Source organism: Neolamprologus brichardi, chromosome 3 (genome assembly GCF_056152115.1).
Source record: "Neolamprologus brichardi isolate AB-2024 chromosome 3, ASM5615211v1, whole genome shotgun sequence".
NCBI lineage: Eukaryota > Metazoa > Chordata > Actinopteri > Cichliformes > Cichlidae > Neolamprologus > Neolamprologus brichardi.
In genome coordinates, this window is record NC_142106.1 from 51,076,147 (window position 1) to 51,093,536 (window position 17,390).

At 41.4% G+C, this 17,390-nt stretch overlaps 1 protein-coding gene across 2 annotated transcripts in view; it reads right to left on the reverse strand.

The window, feature by feature from the left end:
* Positions 1–2,265: 2,265 nt before the first annotated feature.
* The window catches only part of cd99l2 (CD99 molecule-like 2), a 28,084-nt gene continuing 12,959 nt past the window's right edge, over positions 2,266–17,390 (reverse strand). The window contains exons 2-9 of one of the 2 annotated variants that reach the window (XM_087837852.1): positions 15,778–15,831; positions 14,657–14,713; positions 14,420–14,545; positions 11,384–11,464; positions 10,461–10,541; positions 10,213–10,332; positions 8,303–8,368; positions 2,268–7,330 (exon numbers count right to left, since the gene is read on the reverse strand). In XM_087837852.1, the coding sequence (XP_087693978.1) occupies positions 7,269–7,330; positions 8,303–8,368; positions 10,213–10,332; positions 10,461–10,541; positions 11,384–11,464; positions 14,420–14,545; positions 14,657–14,713; positions 15,778–15,831 (647 nt within the window). In that variant the 3' untranslated portion in view covers positions 2,268–7,268. Of the gene's footprint in view, positions 7,331–8,302; positions 8,369–10,212; positions 10,333–10,460; positions 10,542–11,383; positions 11,465–14,419; positions 14,546–14,656; positions 14,714–15,777; positions 15,832–17,390 lie in introns of both variants that reach the window. The other variant, XM_087837853.1, reaches the window with a different exon arrangement.

The following is a 17,390-nucleotide window of genomic DNA, read 5'->3' on the forward strand; positions in this document are numbered from 1 at the left end:
AATAAGTGAGAAAGCAGTTTACTATTACACTTCAAGCTGTGTGCAACATTCAACTGTCAAAAGACAGCGCAACACTCGAAAGTCACAAGTAAAACAGTGTGTAGAGAAAAGCATGCATCAAAGTTTGTATGTGTGTTAGTGTGGTAAGATGACAAAGTGCGTCCTGTATGTGGCAGTCAGGGTAAAAAACCCTCACGCAGCAGATCAGCTGTAGCTTTGCTGGCTTCTGTAGCAGAAACCAGATATCTCGCCTTGTTCTCCTGAATAAAAACGTAAGGCTGCAGGATTTTGGTTGGCGTCGCGTGACACAATCATCGGCTGCGAGGACAGACGGCAGGCTGAGTGACAGCATCACAGGTGCTGCCTAAAGATGAAGCGGAAACTCGTCTACCACCAACCAAAATCCCTGATGTTCAACAGGCCACGAGGGCTGATCGCCACATCTTCTGCTTATCGATGACAAACATTCTACTGGTTTTATTCCATCGACGCTGGAATCGCTACACAGTCACATTTAATCAAACATTGTACTGTTTGCTGCTGGGCTGTAGCGGGTCTACTGGTACCGGTGGTCATCACATGGGGCCCAGATCCAAACGGCAGCGTGCCATAAATCCCACACTAAAGCCCAAAGCAGAACAGTGCCAATAATAATGCACTGTGGCTGAATGCAAGCATTGCACAGGTTAGCACACATTATTTTAAGACATCAGACGTATCTTTTTCTTTTCATTGATATAAAACAGTCATGTTCTCATACACACTCAGACTAATTCAAATGCTTCACATTAGGCGAGGACATCTGTGTTACATTCAGATTCAAGCATATAATCAACAGTTTATTATTTTCTAATAACAGATTATCCAGTAACTCTGCACAGGGGCCATGAAAGGCTCAATCAGCACTTTGTCTTTGGTAAATACATATTTTTGCTACAGACCAAATATTTGCGCATTCAAACATGAATATTTAAATACATTCAGCCAACTGAAAGGTTTGTTATTTTTGTTTGATTTGAGTGAAGCTTCCAGCAGCCCGAGCCTGATGAAACAGCCCCCACCTGTTGCCAACAGGGGGCGACTGCGGCGTCGCTCGGGCGCAGCTGTGCTGTGTTACATGAATGTTGCAGTGCGCTCCTATGGGACTTTGCAGGATATAAGGCTAAAAGAAGTGTCATTTGGATTACAGCACACAGGTATGCAGAGTCTTAAACAGCACCGCCAACTACACAGAGACCACACCTGCAAACACAACACACGGCCTAAAAAACACCACCCAGCGCAGGAATCACTCGGATCAGAAAATAAGACAAAGCTAAGGATGCTAATGGCTAATGTGGCCACAAACTGGGTTATTTTTCCTCTTTTTAGCATTAACCGTTCATCTCTCACACACGCACAAAGGTTTATCTAGCCACAGAATATTGGTTATACACATACATCCTACTTTAATGACCACCTCAAAGACATGTACACGAAGTGAAATCACCACGAAACTCTCAAATATACAAAAAAAGACTCTTTCCAGACATGAACCTGTTAATCTGATCCTACCTCCCAGTTGCAGCATTTTTACTTCCTGCCATTCCAGTCGAACCGTTTTCAAAGTGAAACACACAGCGGACACAGTAAAGCTGTGAGAAGCAGCTGATAGATGTGTTGTCTCGTTACCGGGGTAACACCAGGGAACAGGCTGCTGTCTGTGCTGCATCCTGACTGCAACACTTCCTGTCTTTAGGCTGCGAGTAGGGCTGCCACGATTAGTCGTCTAGTCACGATTAGTCGACTATCAAAATCGTTGACGACTGATTTAATAGTCGACGCGTTGTTTGAAGCTTTGTAAGATCACAAAAGACGCAGGAATAAGTAGTAGGATTTAAGAGTGTAATAATGGACTGAAACAGAAGATGGCAGCACTGCATGTACAAGGATGCCAGCTGCTGTTAAACCCCGAAGAAGAAGCTGTGTCCCAGAATTCATAGCGCAGCCCAGCTCAGTTTCCAACAATGGCGGCAGCTAGTTAGTTTTAATGTTACTCTTATTATTCTTTCTGGGTCACAAAATAAACGTTTAACATATTTTCAGGCGAGAATGTAGCTGTGTAAACCTCAAATATCTGCTCAGTTTATCAAGACACCACATATTTTCAAAAGCGCTCCGACGTTTTCGGAGACGTCTGTTACGCACTAGCTTGATAGCTAGCCGGGGGCTAGGCTAACTAGAGCCGTGAGAACACCGGACTCCCGCACATCATTTTCAAACCCACCGCCGTCTTCCGCTACTCAGGTTAAACATGATATATAAGTCACTTAGATAACTTAAAAATGTTATTGTTTGGCTTTTTTCAGTATTTTATTTGTTCCTGAGTAAATCGGTTTGGCTGAGATTAAAGTTATAGTTTTTACACAGCTGAATAAACGTCAAGCAGACAGCTGATTATCAGAAGTGTGAGATGCTCGAGAATATACTCCGGTGTCCTGTTATATTTTAGATAGCAAGGAGTTTATTAAACTTCAACGAAATAATCTGCAAATTTCATTCAAATTTAATAAACTATCATCTTGTCTTTATTTTTAGTTAGCACATACCTTACACACTTAAAGCTGTAAGCTAATGATAGTTATATAAGAGCAGATGCTGCTGGTGCAATAAGCTGTAAGTTTTACATCCAATGGATGATGATCTGATTAGTCGACTATCAAAATAATCGTTTGTGGCAGCCCTAGCTGCGAGCACAGCTGGATGACTGTACTGTCACTGTGTTACAGCTCACAGGACACACAATGGTGGTTCTTACTACACATCCATGTCTGGTATGGTTACTTGTGCATCTTCTGTACTTGATCCTTTGCTCACACTTTCTAACCTCCCAACAACAACAACAAAGTGACAAACTGAAGACAGCAAGTAAACACAGGAGGTAAACACAGCAGTCTGTGTTTACCTCCACAATACGATATATACAATGTAACTAATTGACTTTCTTATTACAACACTTTGTTCCACACATGAATGAACATGATCTATGCTGTGTGTGGAATAAATCAGATCCCCTCATTACAGGTTTGTGCTACAAAAAGGTTAATATATCAGACAATAAAGGAAACTGTTTCGGACACAGCGCGGGAACGTTAATGAGAGCTTTCTTGTTTTGGAACAGCCAAGACTCAATGGAAAGCTGGAAAAACTTTCACTCACCAGGAAACATCAACTATCCTCAAAAGTTAAGTTATTAGGAAAAGTCCAGTCGAGTACAAAGTATAAAAAAAGCAAGCTAACAGTGCAAACACACACGAGTCTAAAGTCTAAATGCAGCAGGGATATATGCTACCACACTAGTACAAACAGAACTGCTCAGTTTCAGAAAGCATTCCTCAGGGCACTATCTAAACCCTTCAACTAACTACGGCTGCTAACATCGTCGACACGGCTAAACCTTTTCAAACACAGACCAACTCAACCGAGGTTCTGCGCAGCGGTGCCAGCTCCAAGCTCCTTCCACTCAGTCCCTAATTTTCCTATCGCACCCATTTTAGTCCAGCAGAAACTGAAATGTCTTTTTTAATAGAGTAATGAGGGAGTCGGCCAGTGGTTTGTCTTCGTTATTCCTGGATCAACAGCTAAACTAGTTTGTTTGGGACGTAGTGAGATTTGGAATATCAGTAAAATCAGCCAGGTCTGAGACAGATGCTGTCAGAGGCGATGTCCTCTGGACTGATTATGGCCTCGGGAATCTGTCTGCTCGGATGCTGAAGGTTATTTATTTATACACAATCTTCTTGTCTTCACGTCTAAGTTCTGTTACTGATATAAAGTAAACATTTACTAGTTTTCACTGCTTAGATGTGCAACAGATAATTCTTCAAAGAGGGACGCTGAATTTCATTTCCACATCGATCAGATTGATATGATCTTTGCTCAGTAACTCTGCAGAAAAATAGGTTTCAGAGTTTTTCTGAATCGCTAAAACACTGAATTCCCATAGTAAAAACTAAACTGTCTCACAGTTGTCAAAATCTTAAACACTGTTCACCTGGTTAGGACCTCATTTGCAAATCTGAATCTCCTATTTACCAAAACTCTAAACACTTTCTCAAACACAAAACTCATTTAGCAGTGTGGTGCACACAGGCTACAGAAGTCAAACACAACTAACACACTGTTGTCATCATTTACACCGTGCCACTTAAAACTGAAAACACGTGTCCAATCAGTGAACCCGATTACTAAACAGTATGAATATGGTACGAGTGGATCCAACAGTGGAGCAATACAATAGAAGAGGAAGAGGAGTCCGTGTCAGAGGTGTTGGGCAAGGACGAAGACCAAGAAGAAGATCATGTTCTGGTGCATGACAACGAGGGAGGCAGGGCAACGTGTGCAACCAAACCTACGCAGGGCCTCAGTGGCTACTATAATCCGGACCTTCAGAGAAGCAAACCGGTAAAAAGTTTACTGTCTCAGTAAGAAGACAATGAAAAATAATTTCTCCATGTTACTGTGTGTGAAACCTGAAAACATGAGTGTGTGTGTGTACTTATATCCAAATGGTATTTTGTTTAGAATTGAAAGACGGCCACATGAGGGTGGAAGAACACGCATGTTCTCACAACGCCAGGAGACACTTATTGTGGATATGGTCCGTCAGAATAATGCAATTCGACTGCGTGAAATACAGCAGCAGATTATAGAAGACGACACACTTTTTGAGGGAATAAATCGTGTGAGTCTGTCAACGACTGACCGTGTCCTGCAACGCAACAGGATAAGAATGAAACAAGTTTATTGGGACCATTTGAGCGAAACTGTGCCATCAGCAGCTATGGGGTTCTCCACCGTGATGTTACTGTTGGGCCATACAACAACGAACTTCTAGCAACATTCCTGGAGGGTCTACAGGATGCTTTGCTTGAGCAGGGAGATCGCGAGTAAGCAGAGCATCATTTGGGCCAATGGAGCTTTCACCGAGGTTCAAGAATATGCAACTGGTTTCACAATGAGCAGCATTTTATCAATGTGTTCTTCCACCATATTCTCCCTTTTTGCATCCTACTGAGGAGTTTTTCTCAGCATGGAGATGGAAAGTCTACGACCAAAACCCTTACACAGGAAAATCTACTTCAAGCAATGAATGGAGCATGTGGTGAGATAGGACTGGAATCCTGCCAGGGCTGATTTGGCATCCTAAAGGTTTCTTTGCTGGTTGCATTGGAAGGGAGACCATAGCATGTGATGTGGATGAAGTCCTGTGGCCTGACCCAGCATAGAGGCTTGATGCTGAGGCAGAATTTGAATTTTTGTCTGTAGGGTGTAATCGTTGCTAAGTTGTGTTTGCACATTGGCTGGTTTTGAGTGGTTTTTGGCAGTAGTGCTTGATTTTGAGTAAAGTTAAAATAGTTTTGGATCAAATGTTTGGTTTTGCAAGACAGGTTGAAGGTTTTGTGAGTGTAGCTTGAATTTTGCAGTTTTAGGAAATGTGTTTTAGCAATTCAGAAAAACTAATGTGTTTTATTAGGATACCATGAATGAAGGTTAAACGTCTACTAAAAGTTCCACCGTGCTGTAGCTGAAAAATCTGAAAAGTAGGCAAACCCCTCGTGTAGCATACAGCTGGGCTGTGGAAGTAAATGCAAAGAAATATTACACTGAATCTTTGTGAGTACGAGAGGAGAGCTACACCACGAGACACAAGAAGGAAGCTGGACCTGACATGGATTAGCCTCCAAGCTAATGGCTAAACAGCCCTGTTTAAATATTTATGTTTGTTATGGGATAACTGACAAATGTTAACAATCTTAACTAATATAACTACTCACTTTACAGTTGTTTTCAATAAATTCACCTGTTTTCACGTGACGTTGTTTCTGCTAGAAAAATTCACAAACGTAAAGTCAAAGTCACCTCAGAGCTCCACAAACCCAACACAAGAACTCAGTCACCAGTATTACTAACTACTCATGTCAGACTTGTTAACATTTCTGTGACAGTCAGCTTTTTTTCCCCGGGAACAAAATGCTGGAGTTTCGTCCTTTTCCACTGAAGAAAGTCCCGTTAGGATTCAGAGGGAAGCAGCAGCTCACGAGACGCAGTTTTAAGCTGAAACTGATGTGAGACAGACTTCATCATCCTCACTCACATCTGACTTTTCATATTTGGCACTATACTCAGTCCTCTTACTCTCACAAGCTTTACACGTGGGAAACAACTTCCAGTCCTTCATATTGTGAGGTAAAGACCCTCCAATCAATAATCCCCTTTCCCTCTTAAAGAAGACAATATGGCAGACTGGGCGCAGAGTGGGCGCTGTTTCCCATCTGAGGAGTTCCCATTCTAGGCTTGAACTTGTCATTGACCATAAGGTGTTTTATTAACCACTCAGATGTTTCAGCATCATTTACATTAATGGTTGAAACAAACTAGAAGTGAGTTTTTCTATAAGGCCATTTACACTCTAATACTTACAGGTGTTGGATGCCTTAGTCATTCACTAATGTACTTGGTTAAGATTAAAGCCAAAGCTGTGTTAATAGTAACATGGTTAGAGTAGTAATAGCGCAACGAGCTGAATGTCCTCCACAGGCGTGTGGAGAGCAGAGACCAAATAAATATTTCAGATTTGTGCATCAACAAAAACAATAGCTTTGATTTACAAGACATGATTAGTTAGGCTTCAACGAGGGACACTGAATGATCTGTTATCCCTAAATACAACTCACAGTAAAAAGAATAAAAACAAAATATAAACAATATAAAAGTCACTGGTTTAGTTTCACAGCAATCTGGTTAACTTTGGAGTTCAGCTTCCTCAAATGCTCTTTTAGGCTGCTTTAAAAACATGCAGCGGGTTACTGACTCATCAGTTTACCAAAATATCATCAATAAATTCAAAATGTGCCCAAAACCAGCTCAGTGGATACTGACTGAGTCTGTGAGCGAGCTTCTCATTTCAGGTATTCTTCAATCTGTGCCAGCAAAGCACTACAGAGTACATGCTGGCAAATAAATAACAGTAAAAAACATTGTGAGTGGTTAGTGGGCTGAAACCCACACGGTGTGAGCTGCGTGCGTTACAGAGAATTAAAAACATGAGATTTGACAAACCAGGATTACAGATCCAGGTTCTGCAGCAATAATGCTGCACAGAGACAACCTGTGACCTCTGGCTGTTCAGAGTGTGTGTGTGTGTGTGTGTGTGTGTGTGTGTGTGTGTGTGTGTGTGTGTGTAGGGGGGGTTATGTGAAGGGTTTGTTGGGGAGTCCGGTGATTTTTTACACAGCGTTCTCTTCAGTCTGAGGTTCAGCGTTGGGCGGCTCCAGCAGAGTCTGCTGCACTGCAGAGATACAACAACATTCCTGTCAGACATTATTCTAACAGATCTGTGACAACTTGTTCTGAAAACAAACAACTTCAGTGGTCCCTCGTTTATCGCGGGAGTTACGTTCTAAAAACCCACGATAGGTGAAATCTGCGAAGTAGCCAACTTTATTTTTTAAAGTTATTATAGATGTTTTTAAGTAAAACTTGTCACTACACACTTTATACACTTTCCTTCAGTTTTCAGGCCCTCTTCTGTGGAACCAGCTTCCAGTTTGGATTCAGGAGACAGACACTATCTCTACTTTTAAGATTAGGCTTCAAACTTTCCTTTTTGCTAAAGCATATAGTTAGGGCTGGACCAGGTGACCCTGAATCCTCCCTTAGTTATGCTGCAATAGACGTAGGCTGCCGGGGGATTCCCATGATGCATTGAGTTTTTCCTTTCCAGTCACCTTTCTCACTCACTATGTATTAACAGACCTCTCTGCATTGAATCATATCTGTTATTAATCTCTGTCTCTCTTCCACAGCATGTCTTTATCCTGTCTTCCTTCTCTCACCCCAACCAATCACAGCAGATGGCCGCCCCTCCCTGAGCCTGGTTCTGCCGGAGGTTTCTTCCTGTTAAAAGGGAGTTTTTCCTTCCCACTGTCGCCAAAGTGCTTGCTCATAGGGGGTCATATGATTGTTGGGTTTTTCTCTGTATCTATGAAGCGCCTTGAGGCGACTTTTGTTGTGATTTGGCGCTATATAAATAAAATTGAATTGAAAAATTTAATTCTTATACAGGCTCAAAGTTCTGTACTGGACAGGTGACGTGGCACGAGATTGATTGACAATTGATTGACAAAATTGCCACAAAAAAAAAATCAGTGAAACAGCGAAGCTGTGAAAGGTGAACCGCGTTATAGCGAGGGACCACTGTACATTTATATGCATTTATATAACAGACGGGGGGGGGGGGGGGGGGGGGGGGGGGGGGTACCTTGTGGTTCTGTGGCCACCACCGCTTCAGGGTTCTCGGCTTTAAGCATGTCAGTGTTCAGACTCTCTGCCAACACATAACAAAAAGTTCACTATAAATACTTCGTTACTGTACTTCAGTACAATTTTCAGGTATTTGTATCTTTCTGACCACTCTTTGATTTTTACTTCCTACATTTGTAAACAAATATCTGTCCTTTCTAATCTTTACAGTTTCTAAATAGGCTTGTTATTGAAGCATCAGCTGTATCATCTACAGCGTTTATACTCGGGGGCTGAAGTGTCTGTTTAGTCAGCATGTAGCCAGCGCAACGAGCATTAAGGGAAAAATGTTTCTACAAGGTTTAGATCAGCTCAACAAACATCAGCAAACACACAAACTGTTTGTCACACAGTGTGTTGCTGGGTTTCAAAGGAAGAGACGACACAGAGCTAAAGAAATAGTATTTTTTAACACCAGTATTTGTACTTTTACTTAAGTACAGAAAGTCTGTACTGTTGCCACCTCGATTCATTACCAGCCAATTAGACTAGAAATGTAACTACAAGGAGGATGATCTGTTAGAGTTGATCTGTTAGAGATGATCTGTTAGAGGTGATCTGTTAGAGGTGATCTGTTAGAGTTGATCTGTTAGAGTTGATCTGTTACAGGGGATCTGTTAGAGGGGATCTGTTAGAGGGGATCTGTTAGAGATGATCTGTTACAGGGGATCTGTTAGAGATGATTGTTACAGGGGATCTGTTAGAGGGGATCTGTTAGAGGGGATCTGTTAGAGATGATCTGTTAGAGATGATCTGTTAGAGATGATCTGTTAGAGATGATCTGTTAGAGTTGATCTGTTACAGGGGATCTGTTAGAGGTGATCTGTTAGAGGTGATGTGTTAGAGGGGATCTGTTAGAGGTGATCTGTTAGAGATTATCTGTTAGAGATGATCTGTTACAGGGGATCTGTTAGAGTTGATCTGTTACAGGGGATCTGTTAGAGGGGATCTGTTAGAGATGATCTGTTACAGGGGATCTGTTACAGGGGATCTGTTAGAGTTGATCTGTTACAGGGGATCTGTTAGAGTTGATCTGTTAGAGGGGATCTGTTAGAGGGGATCTGTTAGAGTTGATCTGTTAGAGGTGATCTATTAGAGGTGATCTGTTAGAGGGGATCTGTTAGAGTTGATCTGTTAGAGATTATCTGTTAGAGGTGATCTGTTAGAGTTGATCTGTTAGAGATGATCTGTTAGAGTTGATCTGTTAGAGGTGATCTGTTAGAGATGATCTGTTAGAGATGATCTGTTAGAGATGATGTGTTATCTCCTGGAGTTAATTCAGTCAACTCTGAGTGCGTTCGCAACATGTGGTAGAAAAGCATCATCAGTGGCGCTTCAACATTAGCATTTGCATTTCATACTTGGTGTGATGGAGCTGAATAATCGGTTATTCCATCAAGAAAAATAAATAAATGAACAGTGACTGTTTTGATGATCAATTATTAATTTTTCAAAGGAAATGGAAATGATGACTCCATCGTATGTCCTGTTTTTGCTGAAAACTCTTGAAATATTGTAAAAGTAACAACAGCTCTATGAAGTTTAAATGGGAATTTTTTAACATTTCCAACCAAGTCATCAGTGAATTAAAAATAGTGAGTATATTAATCCAGATGTAATGATAATAAAATATATTCATAGTTAGAGACATAAGGAGCGGCTGCTTGTATCTCTTAAGTCCTGCAATAATCCAGAAAAAGCACATTTAAATAAATCTACCATAAGATTTACAAACTGTTTAATTCTGTATAAGTTAGCAAACCCACAAATTCAACAAGGATCAAATACTTGAAGCTAACAGCAGCTCGCTTTTCATTTTATAGCAGTGAGGGCCCGCCCCCTCTGAACCACCTGTGCAGTGTAGCTTACGCTGAATACTGAAGCACAGCTTCTTCTTCTGGTAGGAAATGTAGCTGCTGACCGCACCCACCAGCGCCATGGCAACTACACTTGCAAACCCTGCGATGGTGCCCACTTCTGCTGTGTTCTCTGGAAACACACACACACAGCTCAGTTATAGGAGCACAGCAGAAACCTGCCACCACATTCCTTCGTGTGGAAAGAGTGTTTACATCTTTGGTGCAATGAAATGTTAAATATGTACCACGCAGTCTAACCTTGGCTTTTGCCGTTGCTGTTGTCAGGCTTGTAGGTGTCATCTGTGCTCAAATTGAACAAATCGTCGTCGGATAACGAACCTGGGAGGAAACACAGTGAAGACGCAGCTGGATGTGAACTGAAACATGAAACACGAGTGCATTTGATCTGTCAAACTCTATTTTGGTGTTCAGCATTTAAACACTGAAGCAGAGAGCAGTGTGTCAGTGGGAGGAGGAGACGTGGGAGCAGAGGAGGACAACAACGAGCGCTCTGTGTCAGAGAGTGGCTATCAGTGGCTTGGAGGAGTCCATTAATTCAGTTCAAACACATAAGAACTGAATGAATCACAAACAGAGTGATCATTTGACCAATGATCCAGTGTCATTATGCAGCTGGGACATTAGGCAGGGTGTAACTAAATCCTGCAGCTTGTAAGAGTTTTAGATCCAGTGACAAAAACACCAAACAAGAGGCTGATTAGCATTAAATCATTACATGCAATAAATTCAAAGTTGCCCCTCTTTGTCTACGTTTGGAACAGATGCAATGGAGACACAGCTAAGCAGGAAAATTAAGAAATGAGATGGCAGAAAGAAAAAGAAGTGAGATGGAGATGAGTGGACGGACAGATAACTCCTTTAGACTGACACAGTGCCAAGGACGAGCACTGAGGCCTCGTGTATTTTAAGAATCAGGCCACATTTTGGTGCCACTCATGGCTCCAACTTTAAGAACAGCGGTTTTCACACCATGCACCAAACTGACTTTCGACAGTCAAAAGGAAGCTAAGGAAGCTTAGGCTAACACAAAGCTGCAGAAACACGGACAAACAGGACACAGATAAATGACATGTTCTCATTTGAAATGAGAAATCTCGCCATTTAATGAAGGCGGATGATTTAGGAGTCATGTTGATCTTATGCAGGACACCATCACCCACCTCCCTTCCCCACGTTCTTATCCTTGCCATTAATGTCATTGCTGGGGTCTAAGGCATCAGCCAGGTTAAAGTCATCACTGGCTGCAGGGGTAAAAAGATGAAACGTCTGTGTTAGAGCAAAAAAAAGGAAGCAGGGATCAAATAAACAATACTGTTAAAAGAAAGAAAAAACAACTAATTACACTCTAATTAAACCAAGTGACTACATTTCCCTTATGCTTTGGTTACTGTGTGTCGTTGGCCTGTTCACTGGCCTGTGGATGCGCGTGTCCACATCATGGATCTTTATGTTGTATAAAGCGATCTGAATGCTCAAGTAGAGCAGTATAAGAACCAGCCCATTCACCATCGCGGTGCAACAGCTGAGCACGAGTACGATGCTGAACGGGAAAGTGCTGCAACATTTTTACCTGTTGCAGCAGGTAAAAGGCGATTATGGAGATGTTCTATATGTGAATGCTTCATGCTGTGTGTCGTGCTTCTCTGAGGTTCATCGCTCACTGCAAACCTCACACCACTGTGAGTTATACTCCGAGGTAGGATGGGCTGCTTTGGCCAGTCGCAGGAACTCTCATTTATACAGTTTTAAGGCAATAGTTGGATTCCTGCATATGTTGCCTGGTTGCAGTGAAACATGCTGGTCATTATTCTCTTCATCTGCAAGGTTACTTGATGCTTTCTGTTCCATTTGCCCAAAATGAACCTTTCCAAAAGAGCTTTGGTCCATTTAGCCCCGTCGGCTTGGAACGAGCTGCAGAACGACTTCAGTTCATTAAGTGCTTTGAAATCTAAACTACGAATCCTTGAGGCCAAGTCCATAACATGCAACTGTGTCAATTCAGTGATTGTCATTTTAACTGAACTTTGAAATTTCTATTTGCATTTTGTTGAATTTTATCTTTATTTTATTTTAATTTTATTTTTGCAGAAAATTTTTGCCTGTGTTTGAGGAATTTCTTTAACTGTGAGACACTTTCTGCTTCTTGGTCAGGTCTCCTTTGAAAAATAGGTTTTTAATGGTTAAATAAAGGTTAAATAAAGGTTAAATAAAATAAATAATAAGTGAAATATTCAGCATTAAACTGAGAGCTTCTCTTAGACAGGCAGCCTGGATTCTTTGCCCGCTGCCTCGGGGGGAGCTGTTGTAACCGTGGACAGGTCACCAGTGTTTCAGAGAGACAGGAGTCATTTTTGTGAATCTGGTGGAGACAGCCGGTATAAAAAGGCTCTGATGTTTCAAAAGACACTGACTGCCAAGATAAATTATTTCCATTACCGTATCACCTCTTCAAAACCGATATTATTCACCATTTCCATATCACAGTTTACAAACCTCAGTCCCGGTACACCTAACATTTCCCTTGATTAATTTAAAAGCCTCAGCCCAGGTCCAACCTTGCTGGTCAATCAACCCGCTTCGGGAACGCCCTCACCGATAGCGGTCAAATTTCTAGGCCCTTTGTTAATTTAAAAGTGGTCCCCGTGAGTTGACCGGAAACCCCACTCGTGGGCGCTTTCGAATCCCGTCTGCGCCATTAAGCTTTACTTAAGCTTTACCTGTCAATCATGTTCAAACGGGACAGTATTAACAACAATGAGCTTTCATCAAATATCCCCAAACTTTACTTTTATTTATCCCAATATGACATGTCACCTGAAATCTACTTAACAGATTTTACAATTTAGTTTAATTTCCACTACTGAGCTACTTTAACGGTAACAATCATCAATTCAGTGGACAACTAATCTAGAATTCATCCAATGTGCACAATTTTCAACAGGCCTGCGCTTACCTTTACTCTTTTAGACCGGTCTGTTGTCCACCTCATATCAGATCGTAGCTTAAGGTCCAAATTAGTCCCCTCAGCCGCACAAGAATCCGGGTCACGGCACCAATTGTTAATTCCGGTTCTTTAGTATTCTTAGGGCCAAAAAGGCACGGCTCAAAAGTAGTCTTTTACTTTGAAAAATTATCTTTATTTACATATCCCGGGATATGGCGACTGAGCACACGCAGAAACGCCTGCTGACATCAGCCAGTCTCAAGCAGAAAACAGGAAGCCAGGTTATTTATGTACCTCTCGACGTCACAGTTTCATTACACACAAAACTTCTTCTATCCAGTTCCTTATTTCTGTGTCTGATTTATTAATATGCCTGTGCACTAAAACGTCCTGTGCAGCTTGCAATAACTTCCCCTTTCTAAGGTCTGTTGCCAGGGCAACCTGTCTAAACTTAGTCTCACTCCGTTGGTTCCTCATATTCTACAAAAACATGCAGTTTCTGGTCAGCCTGTAACCTGGTTTTACACTGAAGTCTGGGCCTCTCTTATATAAACCAATAATAATCAGCATATAAGCATTTAAGATTATATATTTATTACCTAACAAATGTAAAGCGCAGTGAGGGGAGCCTGAGAGCTACATAACCTGCATTGAGCTCTTCACTCTGCCATCAGACACTGTTATGTTTTCTAGAATTAATACTTTTATTTCCCAAATGTTGCTCCTGGCACCCTCCCCATTATAATAACTACAGCAGCAATGAACTAATAGAAACTAAAAACTAAATGAACGCACTAACTGCAGTAAATAAATCAGTCTGCATGTTACAACCAGCTACTACCAAGAGGAAGCTGACAGTCAGTACAGACTCCACCAGGCGCTCCTAACTAAGGAAACCAGGTTTCATGGTCAGTCTACGAATGTTTTCAAAGAAGTAACAGCCTCAGCTGCTGGATACGCGTGCTGAGACAATCTAGATAAAAATATTCTTCTTTTACCTCCTAATATGTTCTGCAAATTCAAAATGAGTCAATATTTGAGCGTGAGAAAATTCTCATGTTTTCTCTACACCAAAACCTCGACGTGCCGATTGGTTTAAAAGCTCGGATTAATCAGAAGTGGGCGTGGCTGCTGTTCACTGATTTATTCAGAGATGTAAAAATTGAACTCTTGAGATTTCAGGTAACAAAGCCCGTTCGCTCTGCAGCTAACCCACAGGCCTCAGGGGGGGAGTTGGGCTGCTTTCTTTCACCTGGCTTGGGTTTGGGTTTGGGCTTCACTGGGGCTTTGGTGGCTGCAGGGACCCTGGGGAAAACCTTGGGTGGGGCTTTGGTGGTGGTGGTGGTGACATCGTTAAAGAAATCATCCAGATTAAAGTCTGAAGAGAAAAAAAAACAACAACAGAGTTACAATCAGATTTGTTGTAGCGCACAGATTTTCTTGTCCCACATTTATTCAGACCTAAAATGACTCTGTGTAAAGTTCTCACCTCCGCCTGCTCCTCCTGATGGTGCTGGTTGCTTTTTTGTAGGTGCTGGTGTCACTGCTATACAAGTCAGAATAACATATAATGGTCAATATGTTTACTGCCATCACTCATGAGATGATAGCAGATAATCACAGTCACATTCTGACTGGCTGCGTGTTTCAAATCACGAACAAATTAGTAAAATCTTACAGTTTTCATTTGTGAAAAACGTAAACATCTCTAAGTGACGGAGCTGAAATAGTCTGAAGCTGGGTTTCATCCAGCAGTACAGGACTGACACCGACTCTGCCCAGTATGGAGCCAGTCCAGGTTACTGGGCTGTAGGTGGATGGGACCAGTTCCTTTAGGGGATCAGGACTGTTCAGGCCTCACGGAGCCGTTACCAGCAGGTTCACTGGTGCTGCTGGGTGCTCACAGAGTGAATACGCTCTGCTGCTGGATAGACGCAGCTTTGCAGACTACATCTCCACAGTCTCAATCAAAGCTGTAGACATTTAAAACATTTGTATGGTAAGATTTTAGTCATTTGTTTGTGATCCCAAGAGAAAAGTAAAAGTCAAATGTAAAGGTGGCACAGGAAGTTTTATGAAAGAGGAAATGATACGACCTGTGACGCTGAACTTTGAACTTGTGCATATATGATCTGTTTTTATTCAGATTGTCTTTCAGGTGTGTTGGCATCGGTTTGTGTTTGGATTGGAGCTCTTAAAGGTTGCACACATATCTTACTTTATGCTTGTGGATCATATATACAGTAATATCACTAAGACTGAGAGGCAGCCTCAAATTTGCATCTATATAACTAAAAAAAACAAACTGCAGGTTTGACACAAATCTTATGACAAATACAGCATAGTTCATTCCAATGAAACTTTCTGAAATCCACTGCTAAGTTCATACAATAACCAGAAATGGAAATGTGCTTTTATTACATCATGTGATGGACTCGGTTCAGGTCTTGCATCCACTGATGCCGTTAAACTGGGGTCATGTTGGACGAGGGAAACGCCCACACACAGAAGAACAGCTGGTCACCCGGACTTGTGTCAAACGTGCACTTTGTTAGGTTATGGTGAGACTTTTAAACCAGAAACAGCTGAGTGGTGTTTCACTGTGCTTACGTGGTTTGTATTCAAAATCCAGAGCATCCGCCAGGTCGAAGTCCTGAGGCAGAACTGCAGGGCAGGTGAGAGAGAGGAATGCATCAGTGCATTTAGGAAAACACAATCACGTTGTTACTAAGTTTGTACATAAACAGGAATTTCTCTTGGTGTCATGGTGCAAGAACAAGGAATTCTGCAGCAGGACGCCAAACAGCCAAAGTTCAGCGTAAAGAACAAGAAGTACTGAGGTGTAGGGCTGCTCAATTAATCGAATTTTAATCTGGATTACGATCTGGGCTTTCAACGATCATTAAAAATGACTGAGCCGATTATTAGCCCCTCCCTCGTGCTTTACTCTCGCGCTGCTCCGTGTGGCAAATCGAGCGCACCTCTCTAGCAGAGTGAAGCTGACCCCCCACCCACTTGAAACGTAAAGGCAAATAGGCGGAGCAGTTAGTGCTACGTTTGTGCAGATTTGTGCAAGCACCGAGTAGCTACGACGTAATGGGAAACTCACAGAGAAACTCGTGGATTCTTCCACTGACCGCTGCACACCTGCACCAGGGTAACCCTCCGCCTACCCCACTCCTGCTTTACAGGTGAAAATAGAGCAACAGGACCGCTAGTCTTTGACTTTATTTATTTTCTGCTGTGTTTTACTTGCATCTATTTGAAAGACTGAGTGTAAACACAAAAAATATTTTATTTTATGTGCTGGAATGTGCAGAAAATAGGTTTAAATGTTAAACAAATTTCTTCCAGTCAGAGAATGTTGCAGATAATTAAATGTTTGTTTGATGCATAAAGTTAAAAGATTAAAACTAATAAAACAAGTTTTAAAAAGAGACTTTTCCATTTGATTACATTTTGTATGATGGATTATGTAGAAAAAGTAGAATTGGGCTGAAAGATCTATCACTTTATCACCTATTCAGGTTGTAAATTGTTTTTTTTTTTTAAGTAACTAAGTAACTAAGTAATTAATTACTTTTGAAAATAAGTAATCAGTAAAGTAACGGGATTACTTTTTGGGGGAAGTAATCAGTAATTAGTTACTGATTACTTTTTTCAAGTAACTTGACCAACACTGGTTACCAGTGTAGAAACGTACACAAGGTAGGCTGAAGTTTTTCTGTGGAAAACTGTGTTTCATGTGAAGTGATTCACGTATACCTAAATTATTATTATTTTTTACATACCCAGTTGGCCTCTATGATTTTGTTTTGAATTATATATGTTCATTATTATTAATGTAGCTGTCTCAGAAAAAATGAAGTGTTTGTTACCTACGTGTAGAAAACTGAATATCCCACAGCACCGAGGCGAGGGATCTTCAACCTGCGGCTCTAAAGCCACATGTGGCTCTCCGACCCGTCCACTGTGGCTCTTATAAGACCAAGTGAGTCATTTTTTTATTATAAAGACAACAAGAAAGGGTTCTGTTAACAGTTTGTTTCTTTTATGAAATATCTGCATTGACTATTCACAGAATGAAGGCTTTTAAAAGTGATTTAATGTTTCTTAGCTTCAAATCTGTTTACTGTAATTTTCAAGTTGGTTGCCCATCTTTCCTAATTTTCAGTTATTATGGAAAGGACTCACGTAGCTGGCTTCATTTTAACAAATACTTT